This window comes from Tupaia chinensis, unplaced genomic scaffold (assembly GCF_000334495.1).
Source record: "Tupaia chinensis unplaced genomic scaffold, TupChi_1.0 Scaffold000234_1, whole genome shotgun sequence".
NCBI classification, from domain to species: Eukaryota; Metazoa; Chordata; class Mammalia; order Scandentia; family Tupaiidae; genus Tupaia; species Tupaia belangeri.
In genome coordinates, this window is record NW_006159712.1 from 1,720,831 (window position 1) to 1,742,109 (window position 21,279).

The 21,279-nt window shown below is 46.1% G+C and overlaps 1 protein-coding gene across 1 annotated transcript in view; it reads right to left on the reverse strand.

Annotated features, from left to right (window-relative positions):
- Positions 1-21,279, reverse strand: part of DOCK2 (dedicator of cytokinesis 2) — a 445,944-nt gene that overhangs the window by 66,901 nt on the left and 357,764 nt on the right. Inside the window, 3 exon segments of the mRNA XM_014587766.2 lie at positions 480-628; positions 13,032-13,090; positions 13,184-13,284. Coding sequence (XP_014443252.1) covers positions 480-628; positions 13,032-13,090; positions 13,184-13,284 — 309 coding nt within the window.

The following is a 21,279-nucleotide window of genomic DNA, read 5'->3' on the forward strand; positions in this document are numbered from 1 at the left end:
ATTCCTGCTTACATCTGCAGGCCCCTCCTGAGTGATGTGGCTCTAATTCTGTTTGCTCTCCCCTGGGACACACAGTCGAGCGTGACACCTGGCAAGGGCATCATCTCCAACAGAATGTCAACTTCAAAGTCATCCCAGAAGATGAAGGACGGCAGTGGGAGCTAGTGTGGGGTGGGATAGGCCCTTGGGGCACACCTTCAGGGAGTGACGGGGTAGGCAAGTAGAGTTCTCGTGCTCTTGAGAAAGGGACTGAGCACATACAAAGCAAGAAGGTACATTTTAATCTCGGCCGCGGGTGGAAAGCGTGACAGAATACCGACCAAGCCCGATCTGCCAGCTCATCCTGGGCGCGTGAATAAATGCCCGTCTCCTGCCGCCGAGCCCTGAATGGAGCTCAGCAGATGGAATGAGGATATCATTATGGGGAAATGGACTAGGGATTAGGGATGCTGGCATGAGTTTCCGGCCTCATTTTTTACCTTTTTGAAATCCCCACTCCTTTGATATTCACACAGCATCATGTCGAAGAAGATTGGTATGGTGGCTTTCCGGAGCTCAGCCTCGGGGATGAGTGTCATCTCTAATATAGGTCCCACCATGCCTGGGATGAAGCAGATTTTGTTCTGGCCTGAAATAGAAGAGGGATACGGGCACATAAAACAGACGCATGACGCACACACAGGTCCTCCGCACACCAAAGCTGGGGAAAGGGAAGAAAAAATAAGACCAGGAGGCTGAGAGTAGGGACGATAGGTAGCACTTACATAGTTGTTTCCCACGTGCAGACACGAGTCTGAACACTCTGCATATATTAGCTCCTCTGAGAGGCACGGCATCGCCACCACGAGTGCCGTGATTAAGGATCATAACAGGCGTGTGGAAAGCCCGTCGCATCCGACAAGGGCTTTCACCTGCATTATCTCCTTTGCAAAAGGGGCCCTGATTGAATGGTTAGTGGCGAAGCACAGGGATATTCGAGACGACGTCTGAGTGTGATGTGAGCCGCGTTTCTGAGATTTGGAAAACATGTTTTGACCGACTGTTTCATGAAATAAGAGAAGCAAAACTCACTGCTAAGAACCTGCTGGAAGAGTATGCTTTGTGGAACGGAGAAGAGTTAAAATTTTGCTTAAGGAAGGCCAGCTGGTGGCTTGGAGTTTAAGGTGCTCTATATCACATGGCTGACTGTGTGGTTTGTATCCTGGACCCCGTGGCATGTGTGTGTGCATGGACAAAATCCTGAGAGAGAATGGAGAAGGGATTGTGGGGCATGGCCATCCCTTGCACCCTGGCGCTCTCTCTCTCTCCAGTGAGTGCATGTGCCCTATAGAAAAACCTAGAACAACAAAAACCATGACTTTGGGGTGGGGGGAGCCACTTCTTGTTTCTTCTGCCTCATTGCAAGGCACTCCCTGGGGCCTTCTCCCCTTGCATCTGGCACTCTAACCACACTGGCCTGGGTCACATGTCACAAGTCCACCTCCTCCAGCCACGAAGAGGCTGGTGCACACACTGCTTCTTTGTCACCTGCTCCGCATCTCCCCTTCCCTGTGGCCACCTGGCTTCCCTGGCGGGCCTCATCATCATTCCCATCTTACCTCATACACTCCGTTTGCTGGGAGAAAGCTCCTCACATGTCCCATCCCACCTCCAGCTACATCAGCTCGCCTGCCCTGCCTTCTTACCCAACTAGGAAGTGACGCCTTTATTTGTGGAATCGTTTGGTTGACATCTGCCCCCCCCCCACTGAGAGCTTCATGACAGTAGAAGCCAGGCCTGTTCCCATCACCGCATCTGTGGCACTAAGCACAGAACACACTAGATGTGTAATAAATATCTGTTAAAAATGGGAATAAATTCACCTAACTTCTACCCTCACTTAGATATGTATCTTATAAAAATGCAACAGCAATACTTAACTGTTGAGAGATTAGGGGAAAATATGTCTATGTGTACTTAGCACAGAGCTGGGTGGAATCAGCCCAGTGGTGGGGGCAGTGCTGCTCAGTGGTTAAGGACATCTTTTTGTTTGTTTGTTTAGCTTGTCTGCATCTGTAAATTGACTCTGCCGTCAACTAGCCGTGTATTATTGGGCACGTTTCTCTCACATCTCAAGGTCTGTGTCCTCATCTACAACATCAGGTAATCGTATTCAACTCATGGGGGTGATATAAAGAATAAATGAATTATTATTTGTTGAGAGCCCAGAACTGTGCTTGGCAGGTGAAGCACTTTCTATAGTGATAGCTCTTACCATTGTGAGGGTTAGTCCAAGTGAACTAAGAGCAGCATGGAGCTGACTCCTCAGCATATCCACATCAGAGGGTGGAGGAAGAGGAGTGGCAGGATTTCCTGGGGAGGGGGGGACATAGTCGAGCAACCCTACCACTGAAGCTCACATTCCGAATATTTCATCAGCAGCTGTCTCTTTCTCCTGCATTGCACAGCCCACCAGGTTTTCTCTGTTGGATGGATGCCTGGGGTCCTCACCTGGGGCAGTGAGCTCCTGGGGTGCAGAAACTCACAGCGGGATGGCATGTAGCCGGGAAGGCTGCATTTGATTAAAGCTGAGAAAAGGAGCCGAGAGGGAAGGCAGCAAAAAAATGAATTTCCATGAATTTCCATTCAGTCTAAATGAGGCTTAATGTTGGAGTATTTCCCTAGAATCCAGATGAAAAAAAGGCATCATCCTAGGAATACCTTCAGTCAGTGAGAATGAAATAAATAGTGAAGTTGGGCCGAAGGCTGGATGAGATATAAGGGCATTTCTCCAGAATATCTGCTTCATTATTTGCTGCATTTGGATTATACCTGAGCCTCAAACCTTCGTTTTGGCCAAAATAGAGAAAAGAAAAACCTTACTTTCTGACGAGTTTATAGTAATTGCTAATATAGGCTTCTGATTTTGTCCTTCAAGATCCTTTAAGTCTTTTTCAAGCCACAGTGGGGTTTTAAAATTCAAAGTAAAGTACAATAAGAGGCAGAAGGTAAATGGGAAGCTGTCAGATAAGCCACCCCGGAATGCAGAAATTGCTTATGCAACAAAGGCTCTCTGAATACTGGAGGGCGCTGGGTGTGATAAGGACGGATTTAAGACGGTTTTAAAAAAGGGCAGACATGTTTGTAGGCCCAGGTGCCTTAGATATTTTTTGACCTGCATTCTTTGCAGTTTATTGAGGAGGTATTTGGCAGAACAGGAAAAAAGAGAGAGATGCTGATCTCTATAAATAGTGTGATCTCAACAGCCCTCACAATGTTCCCTAAAGAAAACAGATTTACATCAAAAATGGAATTTCAGCACGTTGAGTGCTGCATCCCCATAATCCAAGTGTGTGTGTGTAACTGTGTGCACATCTTTATACACACGATGCACACGCACACAACATATTTGTGGCTAATTGAATACAAACTCATTTGGAAGAAAAATCCACCCTTCAAGAGACACACCTGCTGCTGTATTTGAAACAGGGCAAGGAGGGAATTGGTTAGAGGGCTTTTTTCCTATAATGGAAGTTGAATACCAATTAGGAAAGGCTTTTAAAGTGCCAATAAGCCAGCAGGGTAAGTCCAAAGGCCGCATTACACAGGCTTTGGGAAAGGATCTAGTGGTGATGACGGTGCAGAGGAGCCCTTCCGTGCATGTGTGGAAAGGAGCTTCCTGCTCTCTGGCCTCAGTTTCTAACCAGCACAAGGGCCTCACCCATCACTGCTCTCAGGAGCAGACTGTAAGACTGAATGCAGAGGGTCTGAGGACACCCAGAAGATGACCTTGAAAGGAAAAATCAGGAAGGAAGGAAAGAAGAAAACGTCTTTGTGAACCTGACTAGAAATGAAGTTGGGCAAGTCACCGACCCTGTGAGGCTGACAGGGGGCTGAAGGGGTTCCCTAGCCAGACGACATGGCTCTCTAACGGCTGACACAGACCCTGAAATGAGCCAGGGTGAGGGCAAGTTATGGCCTCCTCGATTTCAGAGTCCAGCAAGCTGCCAGGGACTCTGAAATAAAGCCAGGCTGATCATAAAAAAATCACTCATTCGGTTCAAAAGGGGAAGAAAGAAACACATCTCCACTCATCTGTCTTAGGCTTGGAAACGCTTCCTCCTGGCAGTGTGCTGAGACAGGTAATCAATTCTCTTCTCATTACTCGGGGCATGCTCGGCCCCAGCTTCCTCCCAGGCTCTGTAGAGTCCCAGAGTCTGACAGCCTGGGTCGGGTCCTGCCACTGCCACTCCGTGGCTGTGTGGCTGTGTGCCTATCACTCAGCTTCCCTGCACCTCCATGATCTCATCTGTACAAGGGAGATAATAATATCTGCCTGGGAGAGTTAAGCTTAGAAGAGTGTCAAGAAGGGCCCTGCACAGTGCCTGGCACATTAGCAACACTGAGTGTTGATGCTCATTCTAATCATAATGGTGATGGTGAGTACTCCAGGCTCAGCCTTATGCCACATTCTGGAAAAAGCAGTATGAAAAGACACAGAGCAACCTCATGGAGCTCCCAGGAACTGTATATGGAAATTTCCAGGCTGGTCAGTTTATGAGTTCACCTTTAGAGCAGAGTGAACTGCGAGAAAGGGTCAGGATGGATTTATCTTCTTGACCGTGGCTGACATTCACAACCCTCCACACTTTTCTCTATCCCATCCAAATATTTTATAATCTGTCCTCAGAAATTTTGAAAAGCCCTCATATGATCATGCTGGTTCAGTTTAAAACCTTTCCATAGCTTCCATTGCTCTTGAGGTAGAGCCCTGCAGGGCCTTCCAGTCCCACAATCCTGCCCCTTGCGTTCTTTACTGCCTCCTGCTCTCCACACTGCCCCTCCCGCCTCTTGCTTTCACAGGCCCTCTTCTGGCTCAGCTCTTCTCTATCTCTCCCTGGCCACATTCCTACTTGGAACCCTACGCTACACACCTCTGCAAGTGGATCCTTAGTCTCTGGAGCCATGCCATGGAATACAGAAGCTGCTAACCACACCTGAAAAATGTGGTTTGTCTAAATTAAAATGAACTGTAAGTGTAAAAAATCTACCACCTTTCAAAGGAGTTAAAGAAAACAAATCTCACTAATGTTTTACATTGACTACATGTTCAAATGGCAATGCTTTGGGATGTGGGGTTAAGTAAAACATATTGGTAAAATTAAATTTACTATTTCTTTTTAATCTTTTTGAAACATAGACACTAGAGCATTTAAATTCAGACAGGTGGCTCTCTTTCTATAGGGTAGCACTGCACAGAGCTTGGGGCTCCCAGCTCTTCCCCATCAAGGCTGTCCTTGGCTCACTTGCTAGGCAGGAGTCCTTTGCAGACTTTCTGGGTGCTCCACATTTCTGCTTCTTAAGTATTTTGCCCTTGCAACCATAGTTAAATATCTCTGCAATGAGCATGTAATTATTCAGTGCAGTGATCACCATTCCTTGAGGTCGGGGTCCACAGCTCTAACCCGCTGTCAGTTTTAGCCACAGGTACTGGCACCTTGCCTGGCATTTAGAAGGTGCTCATGTCAATCTCCTGTTGTTTCCGTTGTAAGTCACTACGAATTTAGTGGCTTAAAACAACAGATTTATTATCTTACACTTCTGTAGGTCAAACGTCTAACAAGTATTTCACTGAGCTAAGATCAAGGTGTAGACAGGACTGAGCTATTTGGGGGGGAGGGCGGAATAAGAAAGTATTTCTCTTCCTTTCCAGCCTCCAGAGATTTTCAGTATTCCTTGACTCATGGCTCCTTCCTTCATCCTCATGGCTAGCAACATTAGCTACTTCTAGTTCGACTCTCACTCTCCTGCATCGGTTTTGCACTGACATGGACCCTGTCATTGCAGGGGGCCCACCTGGATGGTCCATGATGCTCTCACCACCTTCGAGATCTTTCACTTAATTGCATCTGAAAAGTCTCCTTTGCCATGTGAATTAACATATTCACAGGTTGTAGAGATTAGGAATAGACCTCTTGGGGGAGCTACTGTTCTGTTTACCATACTTTTCTTCCTTGATATTTGTTGTTATGTATATGAAGAAAGGAATGAATGGATAGGTGTCCCCCAAGACATTCTTGCGAAGGCTGATTGCTCTCTTGGAAGACCTACCCTATCCCTTCCTTCTTTCAGCCCTCCGAAGGAGTCATCTTTGTAGTCCTCACTGTCTCCCTTTTGCCTGAACTCTTGTGTCTCCACCAGACATTTCACTTTAAACAATATTTCTTTTATTTTTTAAAGTTAGTTATTTATGCCATAGGGAATGTGTACTTGCCAGAGAGACAGACAGACAGACAGACAGACAAAAGGAAAGAAATCACCCACATCCCCCTATCCCCCCAAGGGGTGATGAACACATTACAATCCCTTCTCCTCCATTCACCTCCTGGGATTTGGGGCATGCACACACATGCACCTGGCATGATATCAAGGTGCCAGTCTGGGACTCGAACCGCTGTCACCCATGTGGGAATCTAGTGTCTTAAACACCATGCCACCTGCTGGCCTCTAATCAATACTCCTAAGTTTCCAAACTAGTCAGAGGCTCTTTTCAGCATGGTGGAGTTATGCCTTATACATCTCCAACTCTCTCACCACTCCCCAGAGCTTAGCACCAAGAAGAGTGCCCTGCAGAGGCTCAAAAAATAAAGGGCCAGGTGCTCTCCCAGCTCTGCCACGAGCAACCAGCCCACATGTGAGGTGGAGATGCCATCCGCTGGAATGTGTATTTCTTTTCTATGATGATTATTAACACAGCAGCCTGGCATTAACCTGAGTGAATGTGGGAGGGTTAAGTACAAAGTCATTGTAGCAAAATATGCATTGCTTCACGCCAGGCAGAAACCAAACATTACGGTGCTACACTATAGGGAAAAGTACATCACATCTGGCATGGCCAGGATCCCAAAGCACAAATGGCATTAACCTTTCAGTGGCCAGCTCAACAATGTATTGTCCTTGTCCCCATAAAGATCTCCCTACCCACACCTCTTCTCCTAAAACAACACACGCACATGTGCATGCACATACAGACACACATACAGACACACTTGTCTAGACTTTTCCCTGAAGAATGTTAAGTAATCTGTAAGCCTGAGATTCCAGCTTTGCAATTAGCTGGCTTATAATCAGAGTTGCTCGAGTCTTCTGATGAGTAGAAGTTGACGGTACTGATGATCATGATGATGCTCTGATTGCTGCCAGCATTAAAACAAAAATTTGAAAAACAACATGCATTATGATTTACTCATTATGGACGTCTATGAAAAACACACTTAGTTGGGTATTTCACACCCTTGGAAACTAATTTGCATACTCTTTGAAAAAAGATTATTCTTGACAACGTTGGACTTAGGGTCAAGAGACAGGCTCTTTTAGCCTCAACACAACCATGGATTTGTGGTTGACCTTGGGAATATCCTTATGCATCTCTAGGCCTCAGTTGACGACTTTATGTATGAAATCAGGGTGCTGAATCAGATGATAAATCAATTAGGGATGTAAGAGAAATCTAACTACGAGGAAAAAACTGCAGATTAAATTTTCTTCCTTAAAATAAAGTCAAAAGATAGCCAGTCCAGAGCTGCTCCACCTTCAGCATGTGACTTCTATCCTTGTGGCTCCCACATGGCTGCTACCCTTCCTGGCATCTTGTCATTTACAGAAAAGGGAAGGGCGATGGGCAGAAAAATGGATCATGCTCATTGAATGTGCCCCTCATCTCTCTTTTTTTTTCCCCCCTCAATTCGGGGAAAAACACGTTTACTCTCCTGAAACCTCACAATGTGTATTTTTGCTGATTCTCATGGGGCAGACTTGGGTCCCATGGCTACTACCTACTATAAGACACTGTTAGCTGAGCAAGTTGCACCCCTGAAAACAAACAAAAGCAAGATTCAGTGAAGCAGGAAGAAAAGAATGGCAAGTTCATGCGCAATCAGTAGAGTCTGGCACAAACAACTGCTAAATTTGTCTGTCTTGGGTATTCCACGAATGCACCTTCAAACCCATCATTAGCCAATGTCGTGTTCTTGTACATCTGTCCCTGAGAAATACAGTGCCTATCCTGGTCTGGATTCTTCTTAGCATGTTGGGGGGAAGTAGAAGAATGCCAGCATCCCATAGCATTTCACTTTAAACAATATTTCTTTTATTTTTTAAAGTTAGTTATTTATGCCATAGGGAATGTGTACTTGCCAGAGAGACAGACAGACAGACAGACAGACAAAAGGAAAGAAATCACCCACATCCCCCTATCCCCCCAAGGGGTGATGAACACATTACAATCCCTTCTCCTCCATTCACCTCCTGGGATTTGGGGCATGCACACACATGCACCTGGCATGATATCAAGGTGCCAGTCTGGGACTCGAACCGCTGTCACCCATGTGGGAATCTAGTGTCTTAAACACCATGCCACCTGCTGGCCTCTAATCAATACTCCTAAGTTTCCAAACTAGTCAGAGGCTCTTTTCAGCATGGTGGAGTTATGCCTTATACATCTCCAACTCTCTCACCACTCCCCAGAGCTTAGCACCAAGAAGAGTGCCCTGCAGAGGCTCAAAAAATAAAGGGCCAGGTGCTCTCCCAGCTCTGCCACGAGCAACCAGCCCACATGTGAGGTGGAGATGCCATCCGCTGGAATGTGTATTTCTTTTCTATGATGATTATTAACACAGCAGCCTGGCATTAACCTGAGTGAATGTGGGAGGGTTAAGTACAAAGTCATTGTAGCAAAATATGCATTGCTTCACGCCAGGCAGAAACCAAACATTACGGTGCTACACTATAGGGAAAAGTACATCACATCTGGCATGGCCAGGATCCCAAAGCACAAATGGCATTAACCTTTCAGTGGCCAGCTCCTCAACAATGTATTGTCCTTGTCCCCATAAAGATCTCCCTACCCACACCTCTTCTCCTAAAACAACACACGCACATGTGCATGCACATACAGACACACATACAGACACACTTGTCTAGACTTTTCCCTGAAGAATGTTAAGTAATCTGTAAGCCTGAGATTCCAGCTTTGCAATTAGCTGGCTTATAATCAGAGTTGCTCGAGTCTTCTGATGAGTAGAAGTTGACGGTACTGATGATCATGATGATGCTCTGATTGCTGCCAGCATTAAAACAAAAATTTGAAAAACAACATGCATTATGATTTACTCATTATGGACGTCTATGAAAAACACACTTAGTTGGGTATTTCACACCCTTGGAAACTAATTTGCATACTCTTTGAAAAAAGATTATTCTTGACAACGTTGGACTTAGGGTCAAGAGACAGGCTCTTTTAGCCTCAACACAACCATGGATTTGTGGTTGACCTTGGGAATATCCTTATGCATCTCTAGGCCTCAGTTGACGACTTTATGTATGAAATCAGGGTGCTGAATCAGATGATAAATCAATTAGGGATGTAAGAGAAATCTAACTACGAGGAAAAAACTGCAGATTAAATTTTCTTCCTTAAAATAAAGTCAAAAGATAGCCAGTCCAGAGCTGCTCCACCTTCAGCATGTGACTTCTATCCTTGTGGCTCCCACATGGCTGCTACCCTTCCTGGCATCTTGTCATTTACAGAAAAGGGAAGGGCGATGGGCAGAAAAATGGATCATGCTCATTGAATGTGCCCCTCATCTCTCTTTTTTTTTCCCCCCTCAATTCGGGGAAAAACACGTTTACTCTCCTGAAACCTCACAATGTGTATTTTTGCTGATTCTCATGGGGCAGACTTGGGTCCCATGGCTACTACCTACTATAAGACACTGTTAGCTGAGCAAGTTGCACCCCTGAAAACAAACAAAAGCAAGATTCAGTGAAGCAGGAAGAAAAGAATGGCAAGTTCATGCGCAATCAGTAGAGTCTGGCACAAACAACTGCTAAATTTGTCTGTCTTGGGTATTCCACGAATGCACCTTCAAACCCATCATTAGCCAATGTCGTGTTCTTGTACATCTGTCCCTGAGAAATACAGTGCCTATCCTGGTCTGGATTCTTCTTAGCATGTTGGGGGGAAGTAGAAGAATGCCAGCATCCCATAGACAGCAGGGCAGGGTAGGAACTGGGGAACCCCTTGCCTCTGTCAACCTGACAGAGACAGGAAAGGAGAAGGCAGCCATGTAACTAATGAGAAGAAGGCTGATGTCGTACAGTTCCTGCTTCCTTGGGACCCAGCCAAGAGTAGAAGAGTGTGGTCATTTTGGCAAAGCATCCTTTACTTCTTGTTTTCTGCAGTGGACATCTGTGGCTTTTGTTTGACCCCGGTCATAACTCCTTATTCTAGTAATGTCATTCCAGATTTTACTTTGGGAAGCTTCATCTTCCTTGATGGATGTAGCCTTGGTGGAAACACCAAGCAATAATCAAAAAAAGGCCAAATGGCCTCCCCTGGAGACTGGCTGGTCAGCAGGATGAGGCAGCAGTAAGTGCCTTGAAGGTAATGCTGGAGGCCACACTCACTGTCCTGGGTGGCAGAGTGGCTCTGGCCCATGGTGTCCTCCATAGTCTGGTTCTCCAGCTTCTCCTTGCCCTTCCAGCAAATACCTTCTCAGATTCAGGCAGCCACAGTCAATTCATATATATATATTTTTTAAGGTAGACTTTTGGTATAGGGTGCGTGTGCTCGCCACAGAGACAAAGAGAGACAGAAAGTGAGAAATTACCCTCCAGGGGAGATAGCCATGCCACAATGCCTTTTCCTCCATTTCTCCTCTTGGAATTTTGGGCACACACACACATGCACCTAGCATGAGTTTTAAGTCGCTGGGTCCGGGACTCAAACCTCTAATCCAACAAATGACCTTGTGCAAACCCCCTTCTCTCTGGGCCTGTTTCTTTATTGGTAAAATGGTAGATTTAACCAGACCAGTAGCTTCTAACTTCTCTGCAGTGCTTAAGACTTTCTTCAGAAAACCCTCAGGAGCAGAGCCTTATTGTGGGCCCTGAGCCCCCTCTCCACTTCAATTAAAGTATCTCTGCTTTCACCCAGTTTATTTACTGAACATGAAATTTTTTTTTAATTGGTTCTTGGCTAAAAATAAATGTTCGAAAAATGCTGGACAATATGATCTCTAACGGGCCCTTCTAGCTCTGATGTTCTGTGACTCTAAGTGGGTGGAATATTTGGTAACATCTTTTCATTCATCAGCATAATTGGGAGCACAGGAGTGCCTGCCAAAACATAATCTATATCTAAATAAAATCTTTTGTGTGCAAGACAAGGGCCACGAAGGACATTCGAGAATGAGCAGGCAGCATGGAAGGGCTTGAGACAGACAGCACAGATCATTTTTCTGCAATTCAGGCAATGCCTGAGGTGGGGACCTGGGAAGGGAAGCCCACCGCAGCTGTAAGGTGCTACCAGCCAGCACCTCAGAGGGTACAGGCCAAGGAGACTCTCAGCCAAGACAGCCTCCACAACAAGGAATTCTCTGCCCCCAAATGCTGACGGGCGATAGTACCTGCCCTTCAGAACTTCTCTGGGTTTTATATGAATCAGGCCCATCACTCTTGTCCATTACCTGCCTAGACCCTGCCTTGGGGGGCTAAGAGATAGAGATGGCTAAGTCCTTGATGATTAAGGAATCAGAGCAGGAAAATTAGGCTTCATCCTACAGGGCGAGGTGAGAATAATGATGAAAAGTGCTAACATGGCTTCGCTCTCCCTAGTTGCTGCTCTTATGCTCCTCATAAGCACCTTGAGAAGGTGCTGTTCCCCCAGCTGAGGCCCGGGGATGCTGTCCTCCTGCCTTAGGTCTAACGGGTTGTGTGTGGCAGGGCCAGGCACCAGGCAGAGGTGGCATCTGTTCTGAGTCTGGTCCTCATCTCTGCCTGGGACTTTGTGCACCAAGCCACAGATGCACCCAGTGTGTTCAGGGAGCCCAGACCTGCCCGTGTGGGTCATCGTTGCAGCTGTGCAGCATCTGCAGCCCCCCCAGCATGTGCTCCCGGCCCGCCTCTGATGCTACCAGCACCCGAAGGCCCAGACTGAGAGTCTGCTTCCCCACAGGGGACGGAACTGGCTGCAAAGGGCGAGCAACTGCTCTCCAGAAAATTCAGTGGAGACTGGTAGACACCAAGAGGTGTGGGTCAGCAAGAAATAATGCCTGGGGAGGTAACAAAGGCAATCTGAGGATGGCACAGTCCCCTAAGTGCCTTACTGAAGAGGGACGCCTGGGCAGGCAATTCAGCATCAGAGTCAAAGATGGAGCAGGGAAATCAGAGTTGAAGACCCCCGTTACTCATTACTGTTCATTAATCTATCTGGCCATTCATCCTTTCAGCACATATTTACGAAGCAGGTTCATGTCATGGGTAAGGGTTATGGTCCCTGTCCTCACGCGCTGAGATTTCCAGTTTGATCTTAAGCAAGTTACTTCCCTCTCTGAGTTTCCTGATCAATAAAAGGAGGGGGAAATTTTCCATCTTGCGGGAAGTGATATGAAGATTAAATAAGATCTTAGCACAGTCCTGACTCAGACTTCTGGTAAACATCTCCCTGGACCCCTCCCTCCCTCTCCCCTCTCCTTCCTGAGGTATCACTCACAAGTCACACATGATTCCTGGAGCCCACTGAGGCAGAGGCAGCTCTGGGGTCACCTTACAGCTCAGAGACCCTCTCTTGTCCAGGGAACCACTTCTCCCCCATGAGGTTGGAGGGTGTTTTGTGGGCCACAAACTGTAAAAGTCAGGATGCAGGATGCAGAGGGGCCCACCAATCAGCAGCAAGCATTTGAGTGATGGGCGGGAATGTGATTTCTACAACACTCCTGCCCCCTCCTCCCTCTTATAAATTCCAGGTTGACTTCTGAACCTTTGGGAGCATCGTGCAGAAGCAGATTCACAGCTGCTCGGGGGTTGGGGGGTGGGTCCTTCTCTTACTCAGAACACAATTAGGCGCTTATTAAGGACCGGGGGCGTACACAGTGTTAACCTGTTATTTCAAGCTCCTGCTGCTGAAACCCCCATGGCCCTCTAACAGATGGTCTTTGAGAAGGAGTTTGGTGCCTGCAGATGTGCCTCTCTGGATGTCTGTGTCGACTCACCGAGCTTGTACCACATGTCACGGATGGAGAAGCCAATTAGCCGTCTCATGTCCCCATACCTAGGAGGAACAAAGACGTCTGCTTCAGGCACCGTCTCAGAGCATTCATGAACCCCCCCTCCGCCCTTCAGGAAACCCAGAACTGCAACCTACTTATTCAGGATTTTGTTGTACTTGGCGTGCGAGAACTGCTCCAGCTGCAGAGAATCCTGAGTGATAAAAGCCACCGCCAGATGAAAATAGTTGTTCCACAGCTGTAAACGAAAGAGGAGCGAACAGTCATGAGAGGGTCTCAAGTGGGAAGGCGTACTAAACGCTGGGTACTGTGAATAATTTATGAAGATGGCAGAAGACAGAGGCAGAGCCAGTTTAATTGTGCGCACTGCAATTTTCTATCTGGCACTGACTGAATTAACACCCCGGCCAAGGCAAGGACAATGGATGCATTTCTCCAGGAGCTGGCCACGTCCTCTCTCTGAGGAGGATTTTAGGGCTATTTTTTGTTGTGGTGGTTGTGATCATTTTGCTTTTTGAAACACAGACAACTTGCCCCAGGGTGGCCTGATGTGTTGGTTCTTGCCCTGGAATTAGAGAGCGAAGGGTCAGGCAGTTCAGGGACTGGCAACCCTCCTGGAAGTCCTCCCTAACTCACCTGCCAGCTCAGAGGACCAGCCTGCAAAATCCAATATGTCGCAAAATGTTTCCTTCCCCTTAGTTCAGTTTCAAAGTGTGGTTCCTAGACCAGCAGCACCTGAGAACTGGTTAGAACTGCAAAGTCTCTGACCCATGCCCAGACCCACTGAATCAGAACCTCCTGTGGGGGAGGCCTAGCAATCTCTGTGAGAACAAGCATTCAGGTGATCCTGATGCTCATGTAAGCCAGAACCCCTGTGGGTCTGGTTTATTTGTACGCTCCTGATCATTTTTGCTTGCACATGATCTGTTGGTGTGAAATATGAGGGACTGGTACAGGAGGCCGCTGCACTTGGGTGAAGCAGAGCAGGTAAGGGGTCAGCACATGGCAAACACTCCAATAGGAGAGACCCCATGACAGCACCATTGATGAGGGTTACAGAGCCAGAGAGCACGGTCCGACCCAGGGTGCTGTTGAGCCTCAGTGAGCCTGCCTACAAGATCAAGGTGACTCTGGTAACTGCTTCAGAGGGTCAGGGGAAAGGTGGTGCTTACAAGGCATGAATCATATAAAGAGCTTGAAACTACCCTTTAACTGTATTGCTGTTCTTTTCATTACTTGAGTGGTTCCATTGGTATCAAAACCGATCATGAAGTCTTGGGTGCTCAAGGGCAACTGTCATAAGATACCAAGAGGATGTGAGACACAGGTGTGGGACATCCCTGCTGAAGGAAGCCCACCCACTTTCAGCTCTCTCAGCACAATAGCAATAGGATAAGTATCATTAGCTAGAAAAATCCTCCTGCCATGAGACCTACATCCTTAAACGGTTTATGAGAGGTGACAGGCAGTCAAGTCTAGATAGATGACAGACCTACTATTGATTATCATTGATAGTTATAGTTATCATTGCTCCATTATCACTCCCATTATCACTCTCAACAATGGGACTAGGGTTCCAGTTTCAGAAAGAAGCAAATGAACACTCCACTTCACCATGCCCAGGCAGTCTCCCAACATCTTCCTCTCATCTCTCCAAACCTCACAGCTCTTCTAATTTCTGTTTTATAGAAGAGACTGAGGTTTGCAGGGTCTAAGTACTTGGCCTAAAGTTGCTGGGCTTGTTAATATACAGTAGAGCTGGAATGTACGCCCAGGCTTTCTGACTGACATTCACAGCCTGTTTTGTTTTGTTTGGCTATAGGGCCTGTGTGCTTGCCAGGGAGACAAAGAGAAAGAATTCACTCCCCAGGGGGATGACTACGCCGCAATCCCTTCTCCTCCATTCACCTCTTGGGATTTTTAGCACACACTGGGCACACTCGCACACATACCCGGTGTGAGTTTCTAGCCGCCAGGTCCGGGACTTGGACTGCTATGGACCACATGGGTGTCCAGTGCCTTAACCACTACACCATCCTCTGGGTTCTTAACCTGCTGTGTCTATCTCAGAGCATGCACTTACCAAATACTTCTTGAACATCAAATTGCGCAGACATTGCCGCAGTATGGTGACAGGGCAGGGGTTCTATCAGCAATGCCTTCCCTCCTGCAGCTTTATTTGAGCTTTTATCTCCGAAAAGACCAAGTCACTCCTGAGAGTCAGTGAGGTGACCTCCTGGATTGTGGCTCCCATAAAATCAACACCCACAGAGAGACCAGAAAGAAATGTATAAAACAAGCCGGGTCGTGCCACTCCCTTCCTCAGAGTCTTCCAAAGGCTTCCCTGGACACTTAGACTCAGATCCCTTTGCTTCCATAGTAACCTCACTTATCCAAAACACACTGCTGTTTGGGTCCCCTGTCCACATCCACTCAGACTCTCTCTCCTCCTGACACCCCAATGACCTAGCAGGTCCTAAGGCCTTACTCTGGAAACGCGCTGCTCTGGTCTGCTTAAGGTCACACCTCCTCACACCTAAGACCAGGATATGAAACAGCAAGCCAAGGAAAGAGAGGACCACGGTCACAGGCATAGCAGGGAATGTTTTTAATGTGAGATATTTCTGATTTTAGAGGACTGCATCCAAGCAATCAGGATTCAATAGGAAACGTATCTGACAAAGCAAGTCAAGGTCTGTTACTTCCGAGAATTCCAGAAACACGCCCATCACGCAAGACATGTCAAATGTGGTTGAGTTGCTTGCTAGCTCTGTTCTACCTGAATTAGTCCTTCAAAAAAGTGTTTTCTTTGCCACTCCATTATTGATTTTCTTTTTCCAAAAATTAAGACAGGGCCAGCCAGTGGTGTGATGGTTAAGGTGAGTGGATTCCGCAAGGCCGATGGTGTGGTTCAAGTCCTGGACCTGGCAACTTGAGAAATACACCAGATGTGTGTGTGTGTGTGTGTGTGTGTGTGTGTGTGTGTCTACAAAATACTGAGAGGAGAATGGGCTGTGGCGTGGCCATCTGGGGTCTTCTTTCACTCCCTTCACCCCCTCTCTTCTTCTCTCTGGTAAATATACCCACCTTATAGCAAATTAAAACAAATTAAGACAAAGTCACAGGTGATAAAATCCACATTTTTAAGTATGTAAGTCAGTGGTTTTCAGTATACTCACAAGGTGGTGCAACATCACCGCTATATAATTTTAGAGCATTTTCATTACCCCCCACCAAGAAAAACCTATCTGCCCATTAGGCATCACTCCCCTTTCTCAAACCTTACCTCCCACAGTCCCTGGCATCAAATTTACCTGCTGTCTGTGGCTTTGCCTACTCTGACATTTCGTATACCTAGATTCATACAATAAGTGTTTTTTCATGTCTGACTCGTTACACTTAGCATATTTGTAAGGTTCACCTATGCTGTGGTATATATCAATAATTTTTTTAACTGATGAATAATATTCGCATAATATATGCATTTTATTTATCTCTTCATCCATTGATGGACATTTGGGTTGTCTCCACTTTTTGACTATTCTGAGTAATGCTGCTATGAGCATTTTTATAAGTTTTTGTGTGGACATGGGTTCATGTGTTCATTGGGTTCATTCCTAGGAGTGAACCTGACCTCCAGTCGGCTCCCCTCCTGGAACATTAATGTAAACCTTGAGGCTATGTCAGGCTTCATCTTTTTAGCAGGTCAAACACCTAAGCACCTTGCACATAGCCCCTGTCCTGCTTGGTCCATGGGGGTCTGTGGCAGTAACTGCTGGAACCGAGGGGAGGGCGTCATCCTGGAGCTCCACGCAGTGCCCTGGGAGATGAGGACCAGCCACAGCTAGATTCTGCAGGGTGTTCTAAGTGCCTCCCCACCAAACCCTCTGTCTCTCATTCCTCAAGAATCAAAGCCAAATGTGTTAGTGTGGCTTTTAAGACCTCTCACAACTTCCTTGAACTCTAGTGTTTTCTCCTTCAACAAATTACCCTTCTAGGTGAGCTGGTCTGCTAACTACACAGATAGGACTGAAGCACTGTGGCCACGGTTTTGCTCACCATGGTTCTCATCCTTGAAATGTCTGTGTCCTATTCACTCAGCAATTTCCAGTTCAAGGCTCATCTGCTACATGCAGCCTTCCTGTATTGCAGACTAGGTTGGGTCTGCCTAATCCCTTCCTACTCTTAGGGGCACTTATCGTTCATGCACAACCACAGACTGGGGGCGCTGTTCTGCACCTGGCCTTGTGCTGCATCCTCTTTCTGTCACGGTGTCACTGTGGCGTTAGGCGCACATGCTTCTGTCTTACAGACAAGGTCTGATACCACGTCTATCACTTACTGGTTGTGTTACCCTTCTTGACCTTCTTGAGCCTCATCTGACTCACTTGTAAAATAGCAAAAATCATGGTGTCTCCCATCAAGGATTGTTGAAAGCACTGGAGGAAATGATATGAACATGGGCATCTGTTGCAGGCTTGGCAAACGCCAAGTGCTCAGGTAGCAGCACAGCAGTATTGGCAGGGCGCTGGTCAGAGAGTATTTACATGTCCTGTCTCCGAGCTCTACAAACACCCAAGGTCCTGCCTTCTAGTTACATCTGTTCCTAGTGCCATTCTCAGTCTGATGGCTTTAGTACAGCTGGACTCTAGAAAGTATTGATTGACTGACTGCTGTACTGTCAGAGAAATTCTTCACTTTTTTTTTTCAGTAAGTTCCATATTTGTCTTTCCTACCTGCTCACGCAGCCTGGTGGTATTTCTACTAAGTGCCTAGTTCATCTAACTAAGAGAAGACATTAGGTCTCTTTAGCAAAACACACAGGCCTCTTCCCTGGAGAAGGGAGGAGAATTATGATTGGGGATTTGCTGTTTTGAAATTACAAGACAACAGAAAGAACTGGAATTCATTTTAGGGTCATCTCTTCCAAATTCCTTATTTCACCAATGAAAATAGTAAGTCCAGATAAGCTAAATATAATCATCTAAATTCACACAATTAGTGGAAGTAATAATCCCTTTTTCTCCATTTTCCTCTTGGGATTTGAACACATATGCACTTGTGGCTGGTGTGTTTTAAGTCGCTGGGTCTGGGACTCAAACTGCATTATACTGCATGAGAGTCCAGCCACATAACCATTATGCCATTAACTGGCCCCATAATTTAGTTATTTTTAGTTAACTTGATAAAAGATAAGAGTAATCTATACACATGGCTAAAAAAAATCAATAATAGAGGGGCCAGCAAGTGGCATAGTAGTTAAGGCACTGGACTCCTACGTGGTCAACCACGGTTTGAGTCTGGGACCTGGCAGCTTGAAATTACACTGGGCATGTGTGCATGTATGGGGCTCCAGTCAGGGATTCCAACCCTGAATACATAAATAAGTAAGTAAACTAATAGGCATCTTTTAAAAATAGTGTGCCATACTTTGCTTTTTACTCTTACCAATATATCCTGCAAATGCTTCCATATTAGTATGTACGAACCTGCTTCATTCTGTTTTATTGCTGTCTGGTATTCTGCTATAAGGATGTTCTTTAATTTTCTCAAATTCCCTATTTATAGACATTAAGCTTGATTCTAACTTTTCTTTTCATTAGCAACAGTGCTGTAATCAACACCCTTGTGGAAACATTTTCATGCCTGGGAAACTATATTTGTAGTATACATCCTGGAGCTGGAATCGCTAAGTCACAGGGACTAGGCAGCTTCTGTTGTTCGTTTTCAAATACTATCAGGCTGCCTTCCAGGGTTCTGATCCAATTACCAATTCTATTATCACGGGCAAGTTACTCTACCATTCTGTGTCTCAGTCTTTTCGTCTTGAAAAATAAGAAAAAATAGTATCAAAAGGGCATATTTACAAGGACCTAGTGAGCAATTTGCTGCCCAGTAAGTGCCTGCTCAGTCTCCAGCTTCAGTCCAAACGTCACTTCCTGGGGAAGCCTTCTGCACTCATTCAGCCTAAAGCAGAACCCATCGATCACCTGTTCGCAGTATTACAACACAGGTTTCAAACAAAACTGATTTATTTCCTGTTTCTTCTGTTAGATACAGGCAATGTGTAGGTAAAAATGTCTTTTTTTTTTTTTTTTTTTTTTTAGAGAGAGAGATTTTTTTTTTCTATAGGGCACGTGAGCTCACCAGAAATACATAGACAGAGAGACAGAAAGAAAGGAATCACCCTCCAGGGGAGAAAGCTGCCATACTGCAATTCCTTTTCCTCCAGTCTCCTCTTAGGATTTTGGGCATGCATGCACATGTGCCTGGCGTGAGTTTCAAGCTGTCGGGTGGGAGGCTCGAACTGCAGTCGACTAAGTGGGAGTCCAGCAATGTAACCATTATGCCATCTGCTGGTCCCAAGAATCTCATTTTTTAATTAATGGTTTTATGTACAATGTCCAGTGATATCTCTGAGCCATCATGTGCTCAGGAAATACTTACTGAACGAGTTCTTTATTGAGCTAGGCATTTTGCACGCATTCTTAATACAACCTCCCGAGAAACTATAGGTTTGTATTATTAGTCTCCGCATCTTAGAGACCAGGAGACTGAGGCCTAGAGGGGTTAAATAACTTGCCCAAGGTCAAATAGCTACAAAATGGTGCAAGTGACATTTAATCCAAGTTTACTTACACCAGGACTTGCATTGTTATCCACTGCCTTTCTGCTAAAGTCACTCTATCCTTTCTCAGTTTCTTTGGCCTCCATTGCTGGCTACGATTTCTTCTGGTTCACCTGACATTTTACAATCTTTAGGCAGATAGATCAAAAGTTTTGATCCCACAGGATTCTTTCTCCATTCCCTTGAATTATTATCTACCTCAAATTCCAATTAAATAAAAAGGAACCCAACTCACAGTGCTGCTGAAATGTGAGCAGCCTGTCCTCCTCTGAGGTGCATAGACACGGCTGCCAAGACCGCTCTGGGGATGCTGCTTCTTGGGCAGAGCTTCCAGTATGGATTTAAGCATGAAACATCAGGCTAGAGGTTGTTCCTGGCTCAAAAACTGCAGCAGGCAGGGCTGGGGACACCATTCCCGGCAAGGCCTCATCTTTGTGCATGGTAGAGCTGTCCCACGTGAGTCTAACTGTGCTGCTGCCACAGCTTGTTCAAGGCTTCGATGACTGCACACTGTGGGAACTCTCCTTCACCTGTTTTTGCTAGCACTGGTTCCATTTCAGAACAAGCTGACCTTATTCCTCCACTAATAACTGGGAATATTCTGGAATTTTCTTATTTCACTGCATCTCCAGTGCAGGTTTGAAAAGGACTTCAAGATAGGCTGGATCAGCCCAGAAGCTGATCCAAAGATGCCTCCAGACCTAGGCAGGTATGATCACACCCAGAGCCAAGCCCAGCTTCTCAAGTACAGAGACCAGTCTCAGTACCAATCATTAAGCTGCCTAAGACAAAATGGTTTTCCTGGAACCTATGTGTAGCTTTGATTCTGGGACCAATCAGAGTTTCCAACGTGGAAAGTCTAATCCCACAGCCTATCAGCTCAGAGTTCTTTATCCCAGTGCCAGTAAGAACTACTAGTGAGGGCTGAGAGCTAAATAGAGCTGTCTCCTAGAACTCAAAGGCATCCTGTTTCCAAGAACCAATACAGAAGAGTGGGAAGAAGTTGGGCTTTGCAGCCAGGCCTGGGGCTGAATCTCAGTGGGACCATTTGGTAGTTAGGTGACCGTTAACAGAAAAGTCAACCACTCAGTTTTTTCACCAACCTACTAGGATTATGATGATGATCAAATTGCCTTAAGAAGATGCCTCCTTCAAAAGCTTGGTCACTAGAAGATGGACTTACATAGTTTACTAACAAAACTCCAAGGTCCTTGAGGGCAGGGCAGTGTTTTGCTTTGGACATATTTATAAGCATGTAGCAATACCCTGGGCCCATACAAAACTGTTCTTAAACAAAAATCTAGCCGAATCGAATTTGAAATCCTCTTCTGGTCTTCTCAGGCCATGCAAACAGATGTGAACACCAGGGTCCAGCCTACTGAATAAGGCTTGAGAATGCAAATGATCTCAGCCCCAAGCAGAAAGCACCATTTTTGTAATTTCCAGGTCTTATCACCTACAGAGTGGTACCCACAGAGCTTCTTGCTTTCTGCCCTTTGAATTGCAAAGCCACAGTTCCGGAAGCAATATTAGGGGTGATCTCGCTGCACCTGCCCCTCCTCTGGACAGTGGTTGCCAAGGCCAGCAGCACTCAGTGAAGAAATC